Raw genomic sequence first — 26,927 nt, 5'->3', positions numbered from 1 at the left:
ATCTCCCCAGTAATAATGAGCCTAGAATCAGAGTGTAGGCCCCAATTCTGCTATTTAATTGGGTGAAATTCAATGAGATTTGGATACCTAACTTCCTTAGGTTCCTATGAAAATCCAAGTTTTGGAAATTGTAAGTATATGTAGTCTGATACTCACCACACCAATTTCTGTCTCAGACACCAGGAAAAGGACACCAGTAGTCCCAGATATTGTGGAGACCTTTGCAGTTGTCAAAAGAGCGTGTGGAAGAAGACACAAAAAACGAAGTTTCATCAGACCTAGGATTATTGGCGGCTCTTCATCTTTACCAGGCTCTCACCCCTGGCTAGCAGCCATATATATTGGAAATAGCTTCTGTGCTGGCAGCCTTGTTCATCCTTGTTGGGTAGTGTCAGCAGCCCACTGCTTTGCTAACAGGTGAACTCAATGTTTTAATAATATCTTACAGTTAGAGAGCCCCTTATATCTCAGTTTCCCCGAATGCTTGTGAAACACAGAAGACTTACGTATTATAAAAAAAAGAGATCACTTTATAAAGCCTTGGAATGTTCCCACTTCAGAGGTGGAATACAGGAGCTCTTTAAGTGTACACAGTAACAGTACACAGGAAATGAAAAGGAAGATTAATCTAATCAAGATGGAGGTGGTGATAGTGGATAGAAGAGATAATCTTGAAAATATGGTCATGTACACCTTGTACCTGGTAGGTTGCAGGTCAGGTTCTGTACCAAATATGAACTGGGTCCAGAGCTTCCCATTATCAAATTGATACATAAGATCCTTTGGTGTACTCTCAGGTAGATCTGTCAAATGCTAAGATAAGGTATATTACACACAACACCACCTTGTGGCTGAACAGTATAATACAGTTTAGCATTCCTCTAAGTTCTACATTCCTACCATTTACAAAATTGTACAAAAGGTACACTATCATGCTATCTTTAAAGTTCAGCATGCATCAGCCTGTTAAGTGCCTTTGAAAATACAAGTTTTCTAATTACACAACCTGAATGCATAACAATTTGATCATCTGGCTGTCCGTTAGTTGCAATAACTGTCAGGTCAATTTCAAATCTTGTTTCACATCTGTCAGCTGTAGCGTTTTCTCTGTTGATTGTTATTTCTGAGGAACAAATTGTACATGCTGGCTTTCTGTTGAACTTTTCTCTGTCGGTTTTGATCACCTATGGTCTGGGCGATGAATTCTTTTTTCTTTATGCCAGCTGGAGTTGTCCATGCTTTTTCTCCATCCAGTTTGACATGAATATTGTCATCAGGTTATCGCCCTCACAGCTCTCTGAGTGTAGTCTATTGTCAAAGTGTTCATAAGCTTTCTTTGCCTTTTTCTATCTGATTTGGTTGCTCTCTTCATGTCTAGCCACTTTGGAGATGTATTCGTTTCCAAAGCTGAAACAGTAATTCTGAGTTGTCTTTCCATCAGGAGTTTTGCTGGACTATATCCAGTAGCTACTTCTGGTGTTGATCTGTAGTTCAGGAGAGTAAGAAATGGATCTTACTGCCATAGAATTTTCTTGGCTGCCTGTAGAGCTTCCTCAGCCTCTCCATTTGCTTATGGGTAATGTGGGCTGCTAGTAATATGATCAAAATCATATTTTGTTCAGAATGATTTAAATTCTGCCGTAATGAATTATGGTTCATTGTCCATCACTAGTAGTTCTGGAATACTGAAATGAGCAAAAGTGCACTACAGTTTCTCAATAGCGCTGCAACATATGATGTCTTTTTCAATTATATAATTTCTATATACCTGGAAAAACAGTCCACTATGATCAAATAATTATGTCATCTGAAGCTGCATAAATCTTCAGCTAATCTTCCAACCCTAATATTCTATGATTCTATTCAATATACACATTATATATGGTAGGTTGCAGGTCAGGCTATGAATCAGATATGGACTGGCTACAGAGACTTGTCAGAAAGATACACTGCAGATGTATTCACTATAAGAGCCTTAAATGTACTGTTCTATGCTCAGATAAGTTTGTTACACGTGGCCTCACCTTTTGCCTGAACAATATAATACAATTTAGTATTCCATTACAGTTATAGCAAGGATGATTATTATTTAACATTTATATTATGGTCATGCCTAGAGATTAACCAGGTTTGGCATCATTTGTGCCACATAGTGTACTATAAAAGACAATCCCTGCAGGGCCAGTGTAACCACTAGGTGAACTAGGCGGCCGCCTAGGGCGCCAAGATTTGGGAATGCCAAAAAGCGGTGACCCAAATATTTTTTTTACACCATTGCTTAGGGGCAGGTACCTGTCATTCTCCAGCGCTTCGGCCGCGCCAGGGCCAGCAGCCTCTTCACCTCGGAGTCTCCCCTGCTTGCCCGGGAGCCACTCCTCCTCTCAGGCTCCCCGGCCGTTGCCTGGGAGGATGCGGGCGGGGGGTGCCGTCGTGGAGGAGACGCAGGGGGCCGGGCTCGGCTGGAGCCCCGCACCTGCTGGCCGAGAGCAGCAGGAACCGGGCGCTGCTCGGGGGGAGCCAGGTGGCCTGAGCCCAGGGTGGCGGCAGCCTCCCTGGCAGCAGGGGCAGGCGGGGAGCATAGGTAAAGGGGGGACACAAGGTGGAGATTTTGCCTAGGGTGCAAAATATGCTTGCACCGGCCTTGTGCTTTGAGGGCCACAAAATTCTTTCCAGTGGGGCATATTGACTGAATCCCTGATCCACAGAGGGAGTATAGCCACCATTTTTTCAAGAGGCTTAAAAATGTGGAGGTGTTTTTAGATCTTTATCTGATAGCAGAATTTGAAATTTTATAGGGTGGAGATGGTAAAGTTACTATCAAGCCATTCTATAGGTAAAAGGCCTAGGGCCTGTTTTTCGTTCTGATACTGCTATGTAACTATGTTCAGGCAGGCACATGTTTATTCTCTGACATCAGTAAGATGATGATGAAATAAACTGGATAGAAGGAAAAACAGAACAAAGCAGAAAGTAAACTGGGGGGGGGGATTATATAAAGAAACAATTTCTTTGAATAAATCTCCAGATAAAATTGCACTTGGTTGGAATTTTAGTAAATACATTCTATTTTAGAATTCCAAAATATAATTGAACAATATATAATAACTGGATGTCCACAATAACAGTTTAGGATATTTAGAATGTATTGTTAGGAGCTATTGTAAGGAGGCAGCATTGGTCTTATAGGGAAAGCACAACACTGGGAGTCAGAAGGCCTGAGCTGTATTCCGAGCTCAGTTACTTTATGCCCATTGTTTAGTCATTCATCTTCTCTGTACCTTACTCCGCCTGTCCATAAAAAAGAGATGATAATATGTACTAACGTTTGTAAGATGCTCTGAGATAACATACTATATAAATACAAGGGATATTATTATTATTATTCCTGAAGGACAGAAAAGGCTACATTTTCAGAAGTAGATTTTTGCAATGCATGTGCATGAGCTAACAATTTGTGTCCCTATTCTCCCACTCTTACCCCTTACTTACTTCTTAAATAGCCTTACTGAAATTAATGGGTCCACTTGAAATGTAAGAATATGTAAAATGAGCTCTTGCATACACAAGTATTTACTTGGACAAATAACTAGTTTTGCATGGGCACATCATTCCCCCTACCCCCCATTCAGTTATTTGGCTGGATGTTAATACACACTTTGTAGATGAAATTAGGTGCCTACTGTAGCGTTTTATGTTTAGTTCAAAATGCTCAAAACAGCAGAGTAATGATTTATTATATAAAATAAATTAAATTTGATTGCCATTAAATAAAATAGAGAGGAGTCTGGAAAAGAGCCTTAGGGAATTAGATGGCCAGATGCTATTGAATTTTATTGGGACTTAGAAGCTGATTTCCTTAGTCTTTTTGATATTTCTAGATGTACTAGGTAAGGAAAACATTTAATATCAGATGCACCTAGTTCATTCTGAATAATCCGTTTGCCATACAAGCAGGATACTCTGTTTTCAGAGGTAAAGCTGATCACATCAACTGAGAAAAGTGTTACATAATTTCGTACCTGTTGTTCCTTTGCTTAGTGAGGAAGCCAAGAGTAACAGAAATAAATATGCAGATAGCCTCTAGAGCTAATAATATCATCCTGAATGTTGTGGTGAAGCATGTGGATCTTCAGCCACAATGCGTTTGTTTTCCAAATGTTGTGAAATAGCTACTAACTTTGGCAGCTATTCAAGACATTTCCGCCCACTTCCAGCTGGTGGCTTGGAACATGCAGATTTTCAATAGTTGCTCCATCATATTCTGCACCCTTATGTATGATTAGCAAGTATGAGATTGCTGATCAGCTAGTTCAGCTCATCTGTTCTCCGCCAGGTGACAACAGATACCCGTACTGCTCACTTTTTGCATGACAACCCTCTCTTTTGTTCCTTCTGACCGTGGATGTATAAAATAGCAGGATATGTATAAGCCATAGCATGTCAGTTTAGCATCAATAAGATATATTTTAGATATTTGCCCTGGAAGTGGTGGGCCTCCAATTTGCTTTGAGGGCCACAAAATTCTTTCCAGTGGGGCATATTGACTAGGTTGCTGTTGGGAAAGAAGAAGAAGAAAATCATTTTCCCTGCCTTCCCTATTCTTTGGAATATCCTCTTTTACTTTGTTGTCTCTTTCTTACTTTTAAAAAAAGAGCTTCCTGATCTTCCTTCTTGCACCACGCATACAGGAATTGTTAAACTAAAGCTGTTTTCATTGTATACTAGAGTTCACCAACCACACCCTGGCCCCTCTCCCAGTTCAATATTCAGCACTGGAGGAGAAGGCATCATGCCTCTATTTCTGGAAGGAAATGGCTACAGACATGAGGATAAGGGAAATTTGGTACTACTGGCTAACCACTTGTGCACATTCCATGACAGTAGGCATATTATATGCTTGGCTTATATAATGAAGTGTTTTTGAGGAACACAGATTCTCTGATGTTGAAAACAGAAATGGCTAAATTTACTGCTGACTTTTGCACAGAATCATAGAATCACAGAAGATTAGGGTTGGAAGAGACCTCAGGAGGTCATCTAGTCTAACCCCCTGCTCAAAGCAGGACCAACACCAACTAAATCATCCCAACCAGGGCTTTGTCAAGCCGGGCCTTAAAACCCTCTAAGCATGGATGCATGTACAACTCCAACTGAGTTTACAGCAATAGTGAATTTTAATCTCATTGCTTTCAACATCAGAGTATTTAATATGCTTCCAAACACTTCCTGATAACTAGGGCCCCTATCAAATTCTCGGCTGTGAAAAATGTGTCACGGACTGTGAAATCTGATCTCCCCCATGATATCTAGTTATTCAAGGGGAGTGTCAGAGCTGGGGGCAACCTAGCCAGAGCAAAGGCGCTGACTCTGTGGGTGCTCTGGGGCTGAAGCACCCACGGGGAAAAATTGGTGGGTCCTCTGCACCCACCAGCAGCTCCCCCACTCCAACTCACCTCCGCCTCCACTCCGCCTCCTCCCCTGAGCACGCTGCCACGTTCTGCTTCTCCCCCATCCCTCCCAGCGCTTGCGCCGTGAAACAGCTGTTCTGCGTGGCAGGTGCTGGGGGGGAGGGGGCAGGAGGAGGACCGTGGCACGCTCTGGGAAGAGGCGGGGCTGGGGAGGGGATTTGGAGAGGGGTCCAATGGGGCAGGGAGGGGGCAGGGGTGGGGGTGGGGTGAGCACCCACTGGCACCAAGGAAAGTTGGTGCCTGTGAGCCAGAGCACCAACTGTGCGCCAGGGTCCAGCTGCTAGTCCCAGGATGGGAGGGATAGGACTTCCTTTTCCCTGCAGGGGCCACTGCCAGAGCTGGGTCAGACCCACCTCCAGAAACCACCCCCAGCTGCAGGAAGCTTCATGGCTGCTGGCTGGGAGCCCAGCTCTGAAGGCAGTGCAGAAATGAGGGTGGCTGTCAGCACCTGACCTGGGTGGGAATCTGTGGCCTCAGCTGTCAGCTCCCAACCCGGGCGGGAGGCTGCTGGGAAACCTGGACATATGGTGACCCACGACCCTCACTTCTGTGCTGCTGCTGGCAGTGGCACTGGCTTTAGAGCTGAGCACCCAGCCAGCAGCCGCTGCTATCCAGCTGCCCAGCTCTGAAGGCAGCATCCCTGCCAGCAGAAGTGCAGAAATAAGGGTGGCAATCCCCTCCCACAATAGCCTTGAGACACCACCCCCTCTGCCCATGACTCCTTTTTGGGCCGGGACCCCCACGGCTACAACTCTGTGAAATTTCAGATGTAAACATCTGCAACCACGAAACTGGCTTTTTTAATCCTACGACTGTGAACAGAATGGACTGTGAATGGCCCTACTGATCACTTGTGAATGGCTGTCCCACGCGCTCCACTGTTTGTATGTAGAATAAGAACCTGATCCAACTCCCATTGGAGTTTTTCCATTGGCTGGAGTGGTCCCTTAAATCCAAGGCTCTCATGTTACTGTTTTTTGCATTTACTGTTCAGTGTAGAACCACACTTTAAGCACATGTTTCAGAGTAACAGCCGTGTTAGTCTGTATTTGCAAAAAGAAAAGGAGTGCTTGTGGCACCTTAGAGACTAACCAATTTATGAAAACCTGGATTTGTGCTGGAAATGGCCCACCTTGATTATCATACACATTGTAAAGAGAGTGGTCACTTTGGATGGGCTATTACCAGCAGGAGAGTGAGTTTGCGTGTGTGTGTGTGGGGGGGGGGGGGGTGGAGGGTGAGAAAACCTGGATTTGTGCTGGAAATGGCCCAACTTGATTATCATACACATTGTAAGGAGAGTGATCACTTTAGATAAGCTATTACCAGCAGGAGAGTGGGGTGGGAAGAGGTATTTTTTCATGGTCTCTGTGTATATAATGTCTTCTGCAGTTTCCACAGTATGCATCCGATGAAGTGAGCTATAGCTCACGAAATCTTATGCTCAAATAAATTGGTTAGTCTCTAAGGTGCCACAAGTACTCCTTTTCTTTTTACTTTAAGCACATCTTTCTTTTTCTACAAAAGGAGAGCATCTGTCCCTGACTAATTGTGTTTTCCTTTTATTTAGTCCACTGAAGTCCAGTATTAGAATTGTTCTGGGTCAGCATTTATTTAATAAAACAACAGATGTAACGCAAACATTTGAAATAGAGAAATACATTTTGCACCCAGATTACTCAGTGTTCAGCCCAACTGAACAGGATATTGGTGAGTATTTTAATTTTTTTACCATTTTATTTCATGCAGGTAGAGTTCAGTCAGTTTGGAAAAAATATACTGCCTCACAGTGCCTTTACTGTGAGAAAATTAAGAAATTCAATCTATTTAGTCGATCCAAGAGAAGGTCAAGATGTGACTTAATTGTGGTCTGTAAGTACCTGCCTTGGGAGAAGATTTCTGATACTGTAGTTAGAGGGCTCTTAATTCTAGAAAGGCCTAACAAGATCCAGTGGCTGGAAGCTGAAGTTAGAGAATTTCAGGCTAGAAATAAGGTGCAGTTTTTTTTACTGGGAGGGTAGTTAACCACTGGAACAGTTAACCAAGATGAGTGGTAGATTCTGCATTACTTGAACTCTTTAAATCAAGATTCAACATCTTTCTAAAACATATGCTGTACTCCACCAGCAGTTATGGGCTTGAGACACAAATTAGTTGGTGCACTTCTCTGGCCTGTGTTATTCAGGAGGTCAGACTAGAGGATTATAATAGTCTCTTATGGCCTTAAAATCTATGAATCTGTGCATCTTTTTAACACTAAAGAGAGGATAGGCTTGGAAATAATCTGTTATGCAATTAATTCAGTTAAAAGTTAAACTGCAGGTTCTCCATTAACAATCCAAACATGAGAGCCCTTTGGCTTTGAGGCTATTTAATAGACTGGCACATGGGAAACCTTGGCACAAGAATGGAATAGGTTCTTCCCCTCACAGCTGGTGAATGTTTTTTAGTAGATATGGCATTAACAGTAGGTGCTCAGGTACTGTGTTGACTGATGTGGTATAAGAATCTGGAGAGATTAATCTGGATCTGAGGTCTCATTCTGCTCACGCTGGTGTAAATCAAAAGTGACATCAGTGTTGGTGAGATTGGAATTAGGGTCATGTCCTGAAGTGCTGAGCACCCATATCTCCCATTGACTTCAGCTGAAGTTGTGGGCATCTCAGCACCTCTGGAAACCTGACTCTTGCTTTGTAAAAAGAAATGGTGCATACTTTATCTTTCATAACCCTGCATCCCCACAGTGGTGCTGAAACTAGGAGCGCTGGGAGTGTTGCCGCACCCCCTGGCTCGAAGTAGTAATAACAATCACCAAATACATGGTTTCCATAATCAGTACCCCCACTATAAAAATTGTTTCAGCACCTCTTTGTCTCCCCCACCCCTCTTAAGGAGGTGCAGGAAAATCTATTCTGTAATATAAAAGAAAACTCTTCTGGAATAGGAATAGTCGAATATGTGTCAGACGTCAATTGGCCGTGAAATCAGCAGCTGTTGGGAATAAGTCTGTCTTTGAAATATCTTAATTAAGTGAGGCTAGGGATTAATTAGAATTGAACCTGAGATCTACTGCTATCACTCCAATTAAGAAGAAACAACTCTAATTTTGCTACTGCTGTATTTTCTTTCCTGCAGTTTTAATTAGGCTCAAAAAGAATAACCAGCGTTGTGCTGTCAAGACCCAGTTTGTTCAGCCAATCTGCTTGCCAGAAAGTGGCATGTCCTTCCCTGATCAACACAAATGTCAGATTGCTGGATGGGGACACAGGCGTGAGAGTGAGTTGAATGACAAATTTGATGTGAGGAAAATAAATTGATCATAACCCAAGCCTGACATTTCAGTGGTTCTCAAACACTGACTCATAAACTGAGCTTATGTAACTGGTTACTGGAGGTGATTATGAAACGTGTCAGTCTTCAAGCTTGTGATGTTTCTTGCTAGTTGTACTCCAGTACAATTCTTAGGTTATGTCTACACTACAAAATTAGGTCGATTTTATAGAAGTTGATTTTTAGAAATCGATTTTATGCAGTTGATTGTGTATGTCCCCATTAAGCGCATTAAGTCGGTGGAGTGTGTCCTAACTACCGTGGCTAGCATCAACTCATGGAGCGGTGCACTGTGGGAAGCTATCCACTCTGCTGGAATTCTGGGTTAAGCTCCCAATGCCTGATGGGCCGAAGACATTGTCACGGGTGGTTTTGGGTGCATGTCATCAGTCTCCCCTCCCTCCGCTGAAAAAAACCCCCAAGTCCATCTCTGCACTCTGTGCAGGAGCTTCATGGCTTTCTTTGATGGATATTTTGTGGTGAAAACTCAGCTATGTTCGTATTTGTGGAGGACACTAAATGTGGAGGGTTAGCAAATACAGAGAAGTTTCTCAAACCTTTTGTTACCAGGGACTGTCTTGCTGCCTTCCTAAACTGTCAGGGAGATCTCCGGGACCGGCACTGGTCCATGGACCGGTCGTTGGGAAACACTGCACAGGAGTATAGAACTAAACTGTAAATGGACCAGGAGTGATTGGGGACTGCAGGAGATGATGGGAGAATTGGACCAGGAGTGATTGGGGACTGCAGGAGATGATGGGAGAATTGTTGCTAATAAATGTAAAGTCAGGTACATCCAATGTTGGGTAGTGCATCAACACAGATACAAAATTTGAGAGACCATAACTATGCAGCTATAGCCATTGTACCAAAGTGATTGAGTGTATTTCTCTAATACTGTCCTCATTTTTCAAAAGACACCTCGTTTCTCAAGCTGGGTATCTAAAAACGGAAGCACCCAAAACCAAAAGCTGCTTTTGAAAAATGTGGCTATTTCTTTGTCACATAGCTACATACTCTGATTGCCAAAGAGAAGATATGGAATCCTGTTTGAGAGGTTAGGGGACCATGTGGTCCACCACAGTAATCACTATCTTCAGAAGAGGTCCACAATATAAACAAGTTTGAGAACCATTGAATGTTTGGCCAAAATACTCAGTCGCTTTTAAACTTGTATGGTGCAGCATGCTTCCCTGATAAGCTACTCCACAGCTAAAAGGAATTAATTTTTTGACTTTTTTTTAAAAGATGCATCCAACTATTCTAACGTTTTGCAAGAAGCATTGGTTCCCACTGTTCCTGAGCATAAGTGCAGAAGCTATGAAGTTTATGGTGATGAAGTTAATGAATACATGTTCTGTGCTGGTTACTTTGATAGCAAATCAGATGCCTGCCAGGTAATGCTATGGAATTGACGGGGTGGGTGTATGTGTGAGAGAGATATTACAGTATTAAAAAAGCTTTAAACCCTCATATTTATGTTTTTTTCTTCTATTTTGTTTCTCATTTTTGGTTTTCTCACATTTTGGCTCTGGGTGAGGGTACAGACTTGTTATTGCAACAGATTAACGTGTCCTTAAAATTAAAGGGATTATTCCTACATAGACCATCAGATTTTGTTTTAATTGGTTCATTTTGATGGAGCAGGTTGTTAGTCCTTTGGGACACTATTTTGGAGAGCAGTTGGCAACTTGCTTACCAGAGGCTGGGAACATTTAGAGCTACAGATTTTGCTGCTGTGCTGCATTCATGGCTTGAAATTCTTATCAAGAAATCAATCACTCATTTTCCCTTATTTGCTTTACAATATAGACTTGCATAGGGCCTAAGTAGAAATAGTGATAAATTCTTATTACGTTTGATTTTTATATGAGAGAGGTTTTTTTTTATCAAGTTGTTATCTTTTAGGATTTCTAAAGTAAGAGATTAGACAGACATGTTCTGCTTGATTTTAAGAGATTTTCTTGGAAAGAAAATGTGGGTTTTTTTACATCAGTGCATTGATACACAAATAGCTATGAGTGACATTTATTATTTGTAAAGAGTAATGAACAAGGTGCTGAGAAGAAAATTAATCTTTGGAGAGCTCAAACTTCATTTGATGACATTGCTGCTCACAGAAACATTTTGATGTAAATGCATCAAAACTTTTTCTTTCTCCCTTGATCTCAGAGAAATTTTTTGATGGCAAAAAAATATTTTTAATTTGTTACATTAGGTTTCAGGTACTTAAGGAACAGTGGTTCCTTTCACCAGTGCTGCTAACAAGATTTTCTTTTCAGCCTTAAGAATAGAAATGTGTGTAGTTTTCTTTTCCTTAAAATAAAAATAAATGCCCTTGCTAGATGATTGCAAAGCTTGCATACATCATGTTGTACCAAATTCACACTGGAGTAGAGTCAAAGCAGGCATGAATTTGTACTTGTGTATTTAACAGGTTGAATGTTTTCAGGTCCAAAGATACTTGTGGTTACAGTTGTAATGAAAACATTGATATTCAGGGCCAAATTTTTAAATAGCTGCAATTATAGTGCATTCAAAATTTCCAGGCATTGCCATGTAGAATTTCAAAATCACACATCTGGGTATGCAAATTGTATACATGCCTAACTACATGATTTGCATGACAAGTACCTCAGTTGTGTCCATGAATGTGGTTGTAATGGAGGCCATATGAAAATTGTTAACCTGAGCCTGCTGTCATTGAAACTCATGGCATAACTTCCATTGTCTTCAATGGAAAGAGCATTGGTCACTTGAGCCTTAATGGTAGGATTTCAAAAGCAATCACTGATGTGCATTTTTGACAATCCCACCCTACTCTTCTGGTCATTAAGGGAAAAGATCCATATCACAATTCACAATTTTTACAACTGGGGTTTATATTTTAATGGTGTCTTAATCTGTCTTTCACTGAAGCACGGATATTTACTAAATCCGTATTATACAGTTTCTTATTACTTTTTTAAATCAACATTTATTTAGCACTCACTGCTATACCATCTGAGTGCTCAATGCACAGTTTAATAAGATGAAAACATTTTCCTTGTAAAAAATATTGTCTTATTTTATAGGGTAGGAGAAACCTAATCTTTGATTCTCTTAAATGGGTCACCTTTTGGGACTGATTAAATTGACTGATTAAATTAAAAATGTTTTGTAACAAGATTAGCAAATTAAGATTATCTTTCCTTAATTTTAACACAGGGTGATTCTGGTGGACCTCTGGCCTGTGAAAAAAATCAAATATCCTACCTCTATGGGATTATCAGCTGGGGAGATGGATGCGGCAGGGTCAACAAACCTGGAGTTTATACCCGAGTGACCAAATATGTGGACTGGATAAATAAGCTAATCTTCCCCAAAAAACAAATAGAAGAACTTTCATATGTTACTGTTGCCACGCACGTTGTATGAACATTATATCCTAGAGTAAAATATGTATGGTCAATAATTCTTAGCAATTCTAAGATGTACTATTAAAATTGATCTGATGTCAGTAAACTGTATCTTTTGATTTCAAATTTGAGGGCACTGAATGGCTCAAATAATGAGATGCAGAGCCTGTCAAGGCTGAATCCCCACTCTGGCACTTTGAGTGCAGAAGGTGGGGGCCCGCACAGATTCTAAACATTAATACTTGCCACTCCAGGCTGGTATTAAACTCCCAAGGTTACAGCTTTTCTCTGACCTTGGCTTGGTAAACGCTGCCACCACCCAAATGAAGAAAAAACCCTTTGGACCCAGGAAGGAGCACTTGGGAATTCCTCCACTTGAGGGTACCCTCAAGCCTTTTTACACACACCTGGGGAAGAACTGAGAAAGAAAACAAAGGAAATTAGCGGTTGCTACCAGCTAATTAAACAACATATGCACAAACCTCCAAAAATCTAATCCTGTTCTTAAAAAGGTAAATGTTATTAAAAACAAAAAGAGAGAAAATACATTTGGAACTTAGGGTTTTGCTAGATTTTAAAAGAGAAATTCCAAAAATTAAGCACCCAAAATAGCTTCTTGGGGGTTCAGCTTAAAGGTTACAAGCAAACAAAAGTGTCTGGAGTTAGCACAGAGGAGATCTACAAGCCAAAATAAAAAAATAAACCTCATTGCGTTTATCTAAACATTCCCTATCCAAATGATTCCTTCCAGGTATGGAAAATAATGTTTCATACCTGGTTCAAACCTTACACAGCATTCCTGCTTATAGCCATGCTGCTCCGTGTCCTTGCAGCCCAGAGAGAGCAACCACAGACAAAGGGAAAGTTTCTTTCCCCATTTTAAAAAGTTCTAGCCTTCCCATTGGCTCTTTTGGTCAGGTGCCCACTTTTTTTCCCCTTTACCTGGGGGACTTTTTAATCCTTTACAGGTAAAGCAAGTAGAGAACAGCTACCAAGAGGGATTTTATAGCTAACTGGCTGGCTGGGTGTCCATCAAAGGGAGCTACAACCCCACCCCCCCCGTTTATTTATCACAGAGCCTTTCACATTTACGCCATTAATTGAAATATATATCCCAAGCAGGTATGTACCAAAACTCGTGGCTATCTGGTGCCTGCTTGATGATCTGTGTGAAATGCAGAGGTGCTGACTCCATGGGTGCTCCGGGGCTGGAGAACCCACGGGGAAAAAATAGTGAGTGCTCAGCAGAAATTGGCAGTCCCACTGATCAGTTCCTCCCGCTCCCTCCTAGCACCTCCTGCCCACTGCGATCAGCTGTTCCGCAGTGTACAGGAGGCTCTGTGGGGGGAGCGGGAGGAGTGAGGGCAGAGCGTGCTCAGGGGAGGGGGTGAAGTGGGGCTTGCAGAAGGGGGCAGAGTAGGGGCATGGCCTAGGGAGGAGTGGGGGTCCAGCACCCTCAGGGAAATCTCAAAGTCGGCGCTTCTGGTGAAATGTTAGTTGGTGGTCTTCAGCTAGTCCCTGGTGGAGGGATGGCCCCATCACAAAACTCACCCTCAAAACTGGCATCCTTGTTGCTAATCCCAGCACAGAGTTCAAGAACTGAATGAGCATGGAGACTGAAATACTCTCACAGCTTTACAGGTGTTCCCTGCAGGTCAATGTTGAGACACATTGGCAGAGCATTACAGGAAAATGTGCATTGTAGCTGCTTGTGCCAAATCAGTTCCATGGAAAAACAGAGGACTTGAGCCATGAATCAGTAAAGTAAAATACTTAAAGTTAAGGACATCCTTTGCTGAACGGGGTGGATTTAAGAATCATAGAATCATAGACTATCAGAGTTGGAAGGGACCTCTGGAGGTCCTCTAGTCCAACCCCTGCCCAGAGCAGGACCAATCCTCAACTAAATCATCCCAGCCAGGGCTTTGTCAAGCCTGACCTTAAAAACTTCTAAGGAAGGAGATTCTACCACCTCCCTAGGTAAAAAGAAAAGGAGTACTTGTGGCACCTTAGAGACTAACCAATTTATTTGAGCATGAGCTTTCGTGAGCTACAGCTAACGCATTCCAGTGTTTCACCACCCTCCTAGTGAAAAAAATTTTCCTAATATCTAACCTAAACCTCCCCCACTGCAACTTGAGACCATTACTCCTTGTCCTGTCCTCTTCTACCACTGAGAATAGTCTAGAACCATCCTCACTGGAACCACCTCTCAGGTAGTTGAAAGCAGCTATCAAATCCCCCCTCATTCTTCTCTTCTGCAGACTAAACAATCCCAGTTCCCTCAGCCTCTCCTCATAAGTCATGTGTTCCAGACCCCTAATCATTTTTATTGCCCTTTGCTGGACTCTCTCCAATTTATCCACATTCTTCTTGTAGTGTGGGGCCCAAAACTGGACACAGTACTCCAGATGAGGCCTCATCAATGTCGAATAGAGGGGGACGATCACGTCCCTCGATCTGCTGGCAATGCCCCTACTTATGCACCTCAAAATGCCATTGGCCTTCTTGGCAACAAGGGCACACTGTTGACTCATATCCAGCTTCTCGTCCACTGTCACCCCTAGGTCCTTTTCCGCAGAACTGCTGCCTAGCCATTCGGTCCCTAGTCTGTAGCGGTGCATTGGGTTCTTCCGTCCTAAGTGCAGGACCCTGCACTTATCCTTATTGAACCTCATCCGATTTCTTTTGGCCCAATCCTCCAATTTGTCTAGGTCCCTCTGTATCCTATCCCTGCCCTCCAGCGAATCTACCACTCCTCCTAGTTTAGAAATTTTGCATTATCTTATAATGGAGGGAAGTTTGAAAGGCATGAGATGGAATGCACTGTCCTAGGGATAGGGGTTCCACGACCACCATGCTCAAGAGAAGGAGGCGGGTGGTGGTGGTCGGGGACTCTCTTCTCAGGGGGACTGAGTCATCTATCTGCTGCCACGACCGGGAAAACCAAGAAGTCTGCTGCTTGCCAGGAGCTAGGATTCATGATGTGACAGAGAGACTGCCGAGACTCATCAAGCCCTCGGATTGCTACCCCTTCCTGCTTCTCCACGTGGGCACCAATGACACTGCCAAGAATGACCTTGAGCAGATCACTGCAGACTACGTGGCTCTGGGAAGAAGGATAAAGGAGTTTGAGGTGCAAGTGGTGTTCTCGTCCATCCGCCCCGTGAAAGGAAAAGGCCGGGGTAGAGACCGTCGAATTGTGGAAGTTAATGAATGGCTATGCAGGTGGTATCGGAGAGAAGGCTTTGGATTCTTTGATCATGGGATGGTGTTCCAAGAAGGAGGAGTGCTAGGCAGAGATGGGCTCCACCTAACAAAGAGAGGGAAGAGCATCTTCGCAAGCAGGCTGGCTAACCTAGTGAGGAGGGCTTTAAACTAGGTTCACTGGGGGAAGGAGACCAAAGCCCAGAGGTAAGTGGGGATGTGGGATACTGGGAGGAAGCACAAGCAGGAGAGCGCAAAAGGGGAGGGCTCCTGCCTCATACTGAGAAAGAGGGAAGATCAGCGAGTTATCTTAAGTGCCCATACACAAATGGAAGAAGCCTGGGAAACAAGCAGGGAGAACTGGAAGTCCTGGCACAGTCAAGGAATTATGATGTGATTGGAATAACAGAGACTTGGTGGGATAACTCACATGACTGGAGTACTGTCATGGATGGATATAAACTGTTCAGGAAGGACAGGCAGGGCAGAAATGTGAGGGAGTTGCATTGTATGTAAGAGAGCAGTATGACTGCTCAGAGCTCCGGTATGAAACTGCAGAAAAACCTGAGAGTCTCTGGATTAAGTTTAGAAGTGTGAGCTACAAGGGTGATGGAAAGTATAGGGGACAATTTCCTGGTGCAAGTGCTGGAGGAACCAACTTCTTGACCTGCTGCTCACAAACCGGGAAGAATTAGTAAGGGAAGCAAAAGTGGATGGGAACCTGGGAGGCAGTGACCATGAGATGGTCGAGTTCAGGATCCTGACACAAGGAAGAAAGGAGAGCAGCAGAATACGGACCCTGGACTTCAGAAAAGCAGACTTTGACTCCCTCAGGGAACTGATGGGCAGGATCCCCTGGGAGAATATCATGAGGGGGAAAAGGATTCCAGGAGAGCTGGCTGTATTTTAAAGAATCCTTATTGAGGTTATGGGGACAAACCATCCCGATGTGTAGAAAGAATTGTAAATATGGCAAGTGACCAGCTTGGCTTAACAGTGAAATCCTTGCTGATCTTAAACACAAAAAAGAAGCTTACAAGAAGTGGAAGATTGGACAAATGACTAGGGAAGAGTATAAAAATATTGCTCGGGCATGCAGGAGTGAAATCAGGAAGGCCAAATCACACCTGGAGTTGCAGCTAGCAAGAGATGTTAAGAGTAACAAGAAGGGTTTCTTCAGGTATGTTAGCAACGAGAAGAAAGTCAAGGAAAGTGTGGGCCCCTTACTGAATGGGGTAGGCAACCTAGTTGACAGACGATGTGGAAAAAGCTAATTACTCAATGCTTTTTTTGCCTCTATCTTCACGAAGAGGGTCAGCTCCCAGACTGCTGCACTGGGCAGCACAGCATGGGGAGGAGGTGACCAGCCCTCTGTGAAGAAAGAAGTGGTTCGGGACTATTTAGAAAAGTTGGATGAGCACAAGTCCATGGGGCCGGATGCGCTGCATTCGAGAGTGCTGAAGGAGTTGGTGTATGTGATTGCAGAGCCATTGGCCATTATCTTTGAAAACTCACGGCGATCGGGGGAGGTCCCGGATGACTGGAAAAAGGCTAATGTTGTGCCCATCTTTAAAAAAGGGAAGGAGGAGGATCCGGGGAACTACAGGCCAGTCAGCCTCACCTCGGTCCCTGGAAAAATCATGGAGCAGGTCCTCAAGGAACCAATTCTGAAGCACTTAGAGGAGAGGAAAGTGATCAGGAACAGTCAGCATGGATTCACCAAGGGCAAGTCATGCCTGACTAATCTAATTGCCTTCTATGATGAGATACTGGCTCTGTTGATGAGGGGAAAGCAGTGGACATGTTGTTCCTTGACTTTAGCAAAGCTTTTGCAATGGTCTCCCACAGTATTCTTGCCAGCAAGTTAAAGAACTATGGGCTAGATGAATGGACTATAAGGTGGATAGAAAGCTGGCTAGATTGTCGGGATCAACGGGTAGTGATCAATGGCTCCATGTCTTGTTGGCAGCCGGTATCAAGTGGAGTGCCCCAAGGGTCGGTCCTGGGACTGGTTTTGTTCAATATCTTCATTAATGATCTGGAGAATGGCGTGGATTGCATCCTCAGCAAGTTTGCAGATGACATTAAACTGGAAGGAGAGGTAGATACTCTGGAGGGTAGGGATAGGATACAGAGGGCCCTAGACAAATTAGAGGATTGGGCCAAAAGAAATCTGATGAGGTTCAACAAGGATAAGTGCAGAGTCCTGCACTTAGGACGGAAGAATCCCATGCACTGCTACAGACTAGGGACCAAATGGCTCGGCAGCAGTTCTGCAGAAAAGGACCTAGGGGTTACAGTGGACGAGAAGCTGGATATGAGTCAACAGTGTGCCCTTGTTGCCAAGAAGGCCAATGGCATTTTGGGCTGTATAAGTTGGGGCATTGCCAGCAGATCGAGGGACGTGATTGTTCCCCTCTTTTCGACATTGGTGAGGCCTCATCTGGAGTACTGTGTCCAGTTTTGGGCCCCACACTAGAAGAAGGATGTGGAAAAATTGAAAAACATCCAGCGGAGGGCAACAAAAATGATCAGGGGTCTGGAGCACATGACTTATGAGGAGAGGCTGAGGGAACTGGGATTGTTTAGTCTGCGGAAGAGAAGAATGAGGGGGGATTTGATAGCTGCTTTCAACTACCTGAAATGGAGTTCCAAAGAGGATGGATCTAGACTGTTCTCAGTGGTAGCAGATGACAGAACGAGGAGTATGGTCTCAAGTTGCAGTGGGGGAGGTTTAGGTTGGATATTAGGAAAAACTTTTTCATAGGAGGTGTCATAAATATAAAGGGAAGGGTAAACCCCTTTAAAATCCCTCCTGGCCAGAGGAAAAATCCTCTCACCTGTAAAGGGTTAAGAAGCTAAAGGTAACCTTGCTGGCACCTGACCAAAATGACCAATGAGGAGACAAGATACTTTCAAAAGCTGGGAGGAGGGAGAGAAACAAAGGGTCTGTGTCTGTCTATATGCTGCTTTTGCCGGGGATAGACCAGGAATGGAGTCTTAGAACTTTTAGTAAGTAATCTAGCTAGGTATGTGTTAGATTATGATTTCTTTAAATGGCTGAGAAAAGAATTGTGCTGAGTAGAATGACTATCTCTGTCTGTGTGTCTTTTTTGTAACTTAAGGTTTTGCCTAGAGGGATTCTCTATGTTTTGAATCTAATTACCCTGTAAGGTATCTACCATCCTGATTTTACAGAGGTGATTCCTTTACTTTTGTTTACTTCTATTTCTATTAAAAGTCTTCTTGTAAGAAAACTGAATGCTTTTTCATTGTTCTCAGATCCAAGGGTTTGGGTCTGTGGTCACCTATGCAAATTGGTGAGGATTTTTACCAAACCTTTCCCAGGAAGTGGGGTGCAAGGGTTGGGAGGATTTTGGGGGGGAAAGACGTGTCCAAACTATGTTTCCCTGTAAACTCAGTTAGAGTTTGGTGGTGGCAGTGGATATTCCAAGGACAAAGGATAAAATTAATTTGTACCTTGGGGAAGTTTTAACCTAAGCTGGTAAAAGTAAGCTTAGGAGGTTTTCATGCAGGTCCCCACATCTGTACCCTAGAGTTCAGAGTGGGGAAGGAACCTTGACAGGAGTGTGGTGAAGCACTGGAATGCGTTACCTAGGGAGGTGGTGGAATCTAATTCCTTTGAAGTTTTAAGGTCAGGCTTGACAAAGCCCTGGCTGGGATGATTTAGTTGGGGATTGGTCCTGCTTTGAGCAGGGGGTTGGACTAGATGACCTCCTGAGGTCCCTTCCAACCCTGATATTCTATGATTCTGTGTTTATTGTTTTCCACTAATCTGGTGGCAGATAATTCCTCTTGTAAGGAGTCAAGCTATAGCACACTGGGCTGTATATTCCTTCAAGGGAGAGGAGAGCTTCTCTTTGTTTGGTATAATTTACCTATTCTGAATTTACCTTTTGTTCATATTGCCCTCTGTCCTGCAACGGATCTCGATGAGCTGTGGATCCTTGCACCTGTGCAGTGCCCCACTGATTATAATGGATCTTTGCACTGGATTGCAAGAGGGAGGTTTGACACTGTAAACTCTTCCAGGGGCAGACCTGTCTTAGTCTGAATTTAAGGTACCTAACACACTGTTGGGCACTGTGAGGGAGTTCGGAGACACAACTGCTTAACTCCCCTTCGTTTTAAATGGGAGCTGGTGCTCAACTGCCTTTTGTGCCTTGGGAAATCTGCTCCAGTATAAATAATAAACATGTACAGCAATTATGTAGTGCCTGTACCTCAATGGCACGGCGTAGCTAGTTTGCTCAGACTTACTGGGAAAATTCACCTCTGGGTTGAGATGAAGCACAAAACGTTTCGGTTTCTAACATAATGAACGTGCCCAAGTTCTAATCTAAGGGGATGGAGCTAGAGTGGCAGTAGGGAGCATTGCTCACGCTCATTAGGATAACGAAGTAAGTATTTATGTCTTAATCCTGATTCTTGTCCGTTAGGCTGATCTTCCTGGCTATGAAAAGTAGCGATGACTCTCCACGGCAGAGTTCAGCGCCCTGGTTTTGACCCAGCCCAGCCCAGCCCATTATGCCTGTGCACAATGCTGAACACATGAGGACTCCCGCTGGCCTTTCACGGGACTATGCAAGTGCTTGATGCGATGCCCAGAGCTCAACGCTGGGTTAGCTCAAGATCCAAACCCAGTTCTCAGGGTTCCTGTGGGGTGTTGGGACCGGTGCACCGCTTCATCCCATGGATCAGCGGTTAACTTGCCTTAGGGTAGGTGGCAATCTAGTGTTTCACCCTGGCCCATTAAACAGCCAAGCACCTCTCCCAAAGTTCAGGGCTGTGGCAAGCTGCGTATTTGCCCCCTGCTCACAACGCTAGGGCAGGGGTGGCCAACCTGAGCCTGAGAAGGAGCCAGAATTTACCAATGTACATTGCGAAAGAGCCACAGTAATACGTCAGCATTCCCCCACACCGCTCCGTTCCCAGGGCCTCCTACCCACCGATCAGCACCTCCCCTCCCTCCCGATCAGCTGTTTTGTGGTGTGCAGGAAACTCTGGGGAAGGGGGAGGAGCGAGGGCATGGCTGGCTCAGAGGAGGGGGCAGGAAGGGGTGGAGTGGGGGCAGAGCCAGGGGTTGAGCAGTGAGTGCCCCCCTGGCACATTGGAAAGTTGGCGCCTGACGCTCAGCCCCGGAGTCGGTGCCTATGCAGGGAGCCGCATGTTAACGTCTGAAGGGCCACATGTGGTTCCGAAGCCACAGGCCGGCCACCCCTGCGCTAAGGGAAAGGAGGCCGGTGGCACCTTTAAGACTAGCAGATTTATTTGGGCATAAGCTTTTGTGGGTAACCCCCCTCCCCACCCCACTTCTTCAGAGGTGAAAAAAGTGGTTTGTTTTTTTTTTTACCCACGAAAATCTGTTAGTCTTAAAGGTGCCACCGGCCGCCTCCTTGTTTTCGTGGGAACAGGCTAACACGGCCACCCCCTGATGCTCGGGACAAGGGGGATCTTTCAAAACGTGTCTAAGCACCGGTCCGAGCCCTTGAGTCCGGCCGGGCCAGAGCGCGGCCAGCCCCCCTGAAGCAAGAGGGGGTGCGCGGGGGGGGGGTGTGCACTGGCTCGGCCGTGCCGCCGCAGGGAGCGCGGGGCTGCGGCTGGCGCCCCCCCCCGGCCCCCGGGCTGTCCGCGTGCAGCGGCGAGCTAATAAAGCTATTTTGAAAGTGACCCCGCGGCCCCGGCCCCGGGAGCGAGCGAGCGCCGCGCCGCGCCGCGCCGCGCCGGGAGCAGCTGTCTGGCTCCGGAATCATGACTGAAGATGACGGATTCCGTGGTGGTGGAGGGTCATGTCAAATTGAGAGATGGAAAAAAGGTCCCCGCTTTGCAGCCTTCCCGCTTTGCAGGGGGGGCCCTACCCCTACCCCCCACCCCCAGGGACTGCCCCCTCTCTCCCCACCCCGGCAGGGCGCCGAGCCCCGGGGGCTGCTTGGCTGGCGGGGGAGGGGAGAGCTGGCCGCGGGCTAACGCTGATGTCTCCTTGTTTCTCCGCAGTGGAAGAATAGGTGGCTGGTGCTGCGCAAACCCTCCCCGGTAGCAGGTAGGTGCCGCCGCGGGCTGTGGGCGGGGGAGTGGGCAGCTCCTCTGGGGAGACAGATCCCCCTCCCCCGGGCTCCTGGCAGAAGAGCCAGACCTGGGAGCGCGCCCCGCCGGGGGCCGGGTGTGTGGAGATTAAACTCTCCCCGCGCCCCAGACACGGGGCTGGGCTGGTTTCTCCTTCTTCCCTCCTTTTCTAGCAGCCAGTCACTTGGCAGGGCGCCCAGCAGCTAGAAATAGCAAGAGAGGATATGGAGGGCGCCCCAAAGTGTAACTGAAAGAGAGAAGGGGAAAGGCAACGGGCTAGCGCGGGGACCTGGCGGGCTTCGTGGTTCCTCCCCTGGAGGGCTGGCTGGCTGGCTGGCTTTAACCTCTTGGGGGTCACTGCCGGCTCCAAGCTGGTGCAGCGGCGCGGGACTCTCTCTTTTCAAGTTCCCACATCTCATCTGTTCGGGGCTGCTTGCTACCCCCTTGGCTCCAACTCGGGTTGGAGCTGTTCCCTGTTCAACAGCAGCTGGGTTGTTCGATCCATCTGATCTGGGCCTCCTCTCTTGTAATATCTGACCACTTCCGAGGTGGCCTTTTTCCCCTGGTGGAAGGGGTGGTTCCTGAATTGTTAGTGAACTTATTGGGGCAGTTTGAAAATCATGTAGTTGAAGGCTCCCACAGAACTGTGTTGTTATATTTTCAAGTCTGGAAATATTTTTCAGTGTCACATGGACTGCAAAGTCATGTTTTTGTCTTGTGCATATGTATGTGAGCCTGCATCACCTGAAAGCTGATTTTGGAATCACTATGAACTATTGGTTGGCTTTGGACTTTAGTTTATATCTTATCTTCTTTAGGGTCCGTTTTTCACATGAGCATGCCTAAAGTTAGGTACATGTATCATTGTTTAAGTAATCTAAATTCTTGTTTTTATTAATATTTACATGCTGATTACGTCTCTATTTAGCACCCAAAGTCTGTTGTTCATAAAGCTAATGTTCAGGCTTCCGAATATGAATTTAGATTCCTGACTTTAGGTACTCAAAGTAGGAAACTAGATTCTTCAGAAAGTGGCAGATCAATAAAACATGAATGCTTATTCTACACTTTAAAATGTATTATTTTTATTATTTAAAATCAACCATGATTGTTGAATGCCCATAAACCAGGGTGCTCTTGCTTTGATGTGTTTTTAGTTTTCATTTCTTTAAACAGTTCTACGGTAAAGCTCTTCAACTTTGCGTTTGCAGCTGTTTCTGCTAACAGGTGCAAGAATGCAATCCAAAATGTCTGTGAGGCTTTCTGTTAGTTAATGTACAATGCAGTTTTTTCAGCTGTTTTTCACCTCTTTGGAGGGACGCCCATTCTTTGCCCAACTGAGCCCTATAACGGCAACTTGCCAGGCGTCAGAGCGCCACACCTAACATTCATAAAAAACGAGCACATGCAGCTCCTGTTGTTTCGCTTGGAAGTAAGTGTGAGCTATGGAAGTTAAAGCTAAAGATCCCTGCTTGAGATTATCCATTTATTTCCCTTAAGAGACAGCACAGCATGCTGGGAAGGGAATCTGCACCCTGTAGATGGGGCTGGGGTGCATTTCTGTATCAAGGAGAAAGGAGGTGGTAAATTGCACTAATCTTCCTTGTGGGTCCTGATACTTTTGTGAAATGCACTCCCCCAGTGAAACCCTGATATTGTGATGTTTCATTTTGTTGTATAGATGTTGTCTATTAAAACATCTTTAGGAAGAGGTTAAAACAAAAGGTCACAAAACCAAACATTGAAAACCAAAGGTGGGACACACAATGATTATGCAATAGTAGCTACTGTGAAGCGTTCAGCTAGGAAACCTGAGCTGAGATTTACAATTTGGCACTGTAGACCACACTGTTTCGTATTTGACTAAGCTGTCAACTACTGTAAGAATTTCATTTATGGTTCGATATGTTCTAATGAACATAAGAACAGCCATACGAGGTCAGACCAATGTAAATCTAGTCCGGTATCCTGTCTTCCGACAGTGACCAGTGCCAGGTGCTTCAGAGGTGGTGAACAGAACAGGACAATTTATAGAATGATCTACCTACCCCTGTCGTCCAGTCCCAGCTTCTAGCAATCAGAGGTTTAGGGACACCCAGAGCATGGGATTACATCCCTGCTGATTTTGGCTAATAGTCATTGATGGACCTATCCTCCATGAACTTATCTAATTTTTTTTTAACCCAATTACACTTTTGGCCTTCACAACATCCCCTGGCAATGAGTTCCAGGTTGACTGTGTGTTGTGTGAAGAAGTACTTCCTTTATTTATTTTAAACTTCCTGCCTATTAATTATATTGGGGACCCCGTTTTGTGTGTTATATGAAGGGGTAAAAAAAACACTTGTTCACTTTCTCCACACCATTCATGATTTTATAAACCTCTATCTTATCTCCCCTCAGTTGTCCCTTTTCCAAGCTGAACGGTTTGTCTTCTTAATCTCTGCTTATGTGGAAGCTGTTTCATACTCCATATCATTTTTGTTGCCTTCTCTGCCAATTCTAATATCTTTTCTGAGATAGGATGACGAGACCTACACACGGTATTCAGGGTGTGGGCTTACAGTGGATTTATATGGTGGCACTATGATATTTGCTGTCTTATTATCAATCCCTTTCCAAATGGTACCTAACGTTCCGTTAGCTTTTTTTGATTGCCAGCGCACACTGAGCGGATGAGCAAACTATCTATGGTGACTCCAAGATCTCTTTCTTTAGTGGTAACAGCTAATTTAGACCCTATCATTTTGTATGTATAGTTGGGATTATGTTTTCCAGTGTGCATTACTTTGCACTTTTCAATATTGAATTTCAACTGCCATTTTGTTGCCCACTCGCCCAGTTTTGTGAAATCCCTTTGTAACTCTTCACAGTCTGCTTTGAAGTTAACTATCTTTAGTAACTTATTATTGTTTGCAAACCTTGCCCCCTCACTGTTTATCATTTTTTCCAGATCATTTTTGACTATGTTGAACAGCACAGGTCCTAGTACAGATCCTTGGGTGACTCCACTATTCACCTCTCTCCACTGTGAAAACTGACCCTTTATTCCTATCTTTTAATCAGTTATGGATCCATGAGAGAACCTTCCTTCCTTGTCCCATGACTGCTTACTTTAGAGCTTTGGTGAGGGACCTTGCCAAAGGCTTTCTGAAAGTCCAAGTACACTCCATCAAATGGACCACGCTGGTTCACATATTTATGAACCCCTCAAAGAATTCTAGTATGTTGGTGAGGCATGATTTCCTTTACTAGAGCAGTGTTGACTCTTCCCCAACATACTGTGTTCATCTATGTCTCTTATCATGCTGTTCTTCACTATTTGTTTCAACCAATTTGCCTGGTATTGAAGTTAAGGCTTACTGGCCTGTAATTGCCAGTATAGCCTCTGGAGGATTTTTAAAAAATTGGCGTTACATTAGCTATCCTCTAGTCATCTGGTACAGAGGCTGATTTAAGTGATAAGTTACATGTCATAGTTAGAAGTTCTGAAGGAACTCAAATATGAAACTGCAGAACTCTTGGCTGAATACCGTCTGGTCACAATGGTATTCACGATTCACGATGTGACAGAGAGACTGCCGAGACTCATCAAGCCCTCGGATCGCTATCCCTTCCTGCTTCTCCAGATGGGCACCAATGACGCTGCCAAGAATGACCTTGAGCAGATCACTGCAGGCTACGTGGCTCTGGGAAGAAGGATAAAGGAGTTTGAGGTGCAAGTGGTGTTCTCGTCCATCCTCCCTGTGGAAGGAAAAGGCCTGCGTAAATACTGTCGAATTGTGGAAGTCAACGAATGGCTACACAGATGGTGTTGGAGTGAAGGCTTTGGATTCTTTGATCATGGGATGGTGTTCCAAGAAGGAGGAGTGCTTGGCAGAGATGGGCTCCACCTAACAAAGAGAGAGAAGAGCATCTTTGCAAGCAGGCTGGCTAACCTAGTGAGGAGGGCTTTAAACTAAGTTCACCGGGGGAAGGAGACCAAAGCCCAGAGGTAAGTGGGGATGTGGGATACCGGGAGGAAGCACAAGCAGGAGAGCGCAAAAGGGGAGGCTCCTCCCTCATACTAAGAAAGCAGGACAAACAGCAAGTTATCTCAAGTGCCTATAAACAAATGCAAGAAGCCTGGGAAACAAGCAGGGAGAACTGGAAGTCCTGGCACAGTCAAGGAATTATGATGTGATTGGAATAACAGAGACTTGGTGGGATACCTCACATGACTGGAGTACTGTCATGGATGGATATAAACTGTTCAGGAAGGACAGGCAGGGCAGAAAAGTTGAGGGAGTTGCATTGTATGTAAGAGAGCAGTATGACTGCTCAGAGCTCTGGTATGAAACTGCAGAAAAACCTGAGTGTCTCTGGATTAAGTTTAGAAGCGTGAGCAACAAGGGTGATGTCATGGTGAGAGTCTGCTATAGACCACCGGATCAGGGGGATGAGGTGGACGAGGCTTTCTTCCGGCAACTAATGGAAGTTACTAGATCGCAGGCCCTGGTTCTTATGGGATATCTGCTGGGAGAGCAATACAGCGGTGCACAGACAATCCAGGAAGTTTTTGGAAAATGAAGGGGAAAATTTCCTGGTGCAAGTGCTGGAGGAACCAACTAGGGGCAGAGCTCTTCTTGACCTGCTGCTCACAAACCGGGAAGAATTAGTTGGGAAAGCAAAAGTGCATGGGAACCTGGGAGGCAGCGACCATGAGATGGTCGAGTTCAGAATCCTGAAACAGGGAAGAAAGGAGAGCAGCAGAATACGGACCCTGGACTTCAGAAAAGCAGACTTTGACAACCTCAGGGAACTGATGGGCAGGATCCCCTGGGAGAATAACATGAGGGGGAAAGGAGTCCAGGAGAGCTTGGCTGTAATTTAAAGAACCCTTATTGAGGTTACAGGGACAAACCATCCCGATGTGTAGAAAGAATAGTAAACATGGCAGGCGACCAGCTTGGTTTAACAGTGAAATTCTTGCTGATCTTAATCACAAAAAAGAAGCTTACAAGAAGTGGAAGATTGGACAAATGACCAGGGAAGAGTATAAAAATATTGCTCGGGCATGCAGGAGTGAAATCAGGAAGGCCAAATCACACCTGGAGTTGCAGCTAGCAAGAGATGTTTCAGGTATGTTAGCAACACGAAGAAAGTCAAGGAAAGTGTGGGCCCCTTACTGAATGGGGTAGGCAACCTAGTTGACAGACGATGTGGAAAAAGCTAATTACTCAATGCTTTTTTTGCCTCTATCTTCACGAAGAGGGTCAGCTCCCAGACTGCTGCACTGGGCAGCACAGCATGGGGAGGAGGCGACCAGCCCTCTGTGAAGAAAGAAGTGGTTCGGGACTATTTAGAAACGCTGGATGAGCACAAGTCCATGGGGCCGGATGCGCTGCATTCGAGAGTGCTAAAGGAGTTGGTGGATGTGATTGCAGAGCCATTGGCCATT

General features: G+C 44.9%; 2 protein-coding genes across 3 annotated transcripts in view; both read left to right on the top strand.

Annotated features, from left to right (window-relative positions):
• HGFAC (HGF activator) overlaps positions 1 to 12,302 on the top strand; it is a 65,884-nt gene extending 53,582 nt beyond the window's left edge. The window contains exons 10-14 of one of the 2 annotated variants that reach the window (XM_084625994.1): positions 177 to 417; positions 7,039 to 7,178; positions 8,604 to 8,767; positions 10,047 to 10,195; positions 12,006 to 12,302. In XM_084625994.1, coding sequence (XP_084482120.1) covers positions 177 to 417; positions 7,039 to 7,178; positions 8,604 to 8,767; positions 10,047 to 10,195; positions 12,006 to 12,123 — 812 coding nt within the window. In that variant the 3' untranslated portion in view covers positions 12,124 to 12,302. The remainder of the gene's footprint in view (positions 1 to 176; positions 418 to 7,038; positions 7,179 to 8,603; positions 8,768 to 10,046; positions 10,196 to 12,005) is intronic. The other variant, XM_084625995.1, reaches the window with a different exon arrangement.
• An 8,857-nt stretch (positions 12,303 to 21,159) lies between these two features.
• The window catches only part of DOK7 (docking protein 7), a gene marked incomplete at its 3' end in the record, with an annotated part of 107,982 nt that continues 102,214 nt past the window's right edge, over positions 21,160 to 26,927 (top strand). The window contains exons 1-2 of the mRNA XM_084625317.1: positions 21,160 to 21,239; positions 21,419 to 21,464. Coding sequence (XP_084481443.1) covers positions 21,186 to 21,239; positions 21,419 to 21,464 — 100 coding nt within the window. The 5' untranslated portion in view covers positions 21,160 to 21,185. The remainder of the gene's footprint in view (positions 21,240 to 21,418; positions 21,465 to 26,927) is intronic.

This window comes from Lepidochelys olivacea (assembly GCF_965140295.1).
Source record: "Lepidochelys olivacea isolate rLepOli2 genome assembly, chromosome: 4".
NCBI lineage: Eukaryota > Metazoa > Chordata > Testudines > Cheloniidae > Lepidochelys > Lepidochelys olivacea.
This window is presented reverse-complemented; position numbering and strand designations above follow the sequence as displayed.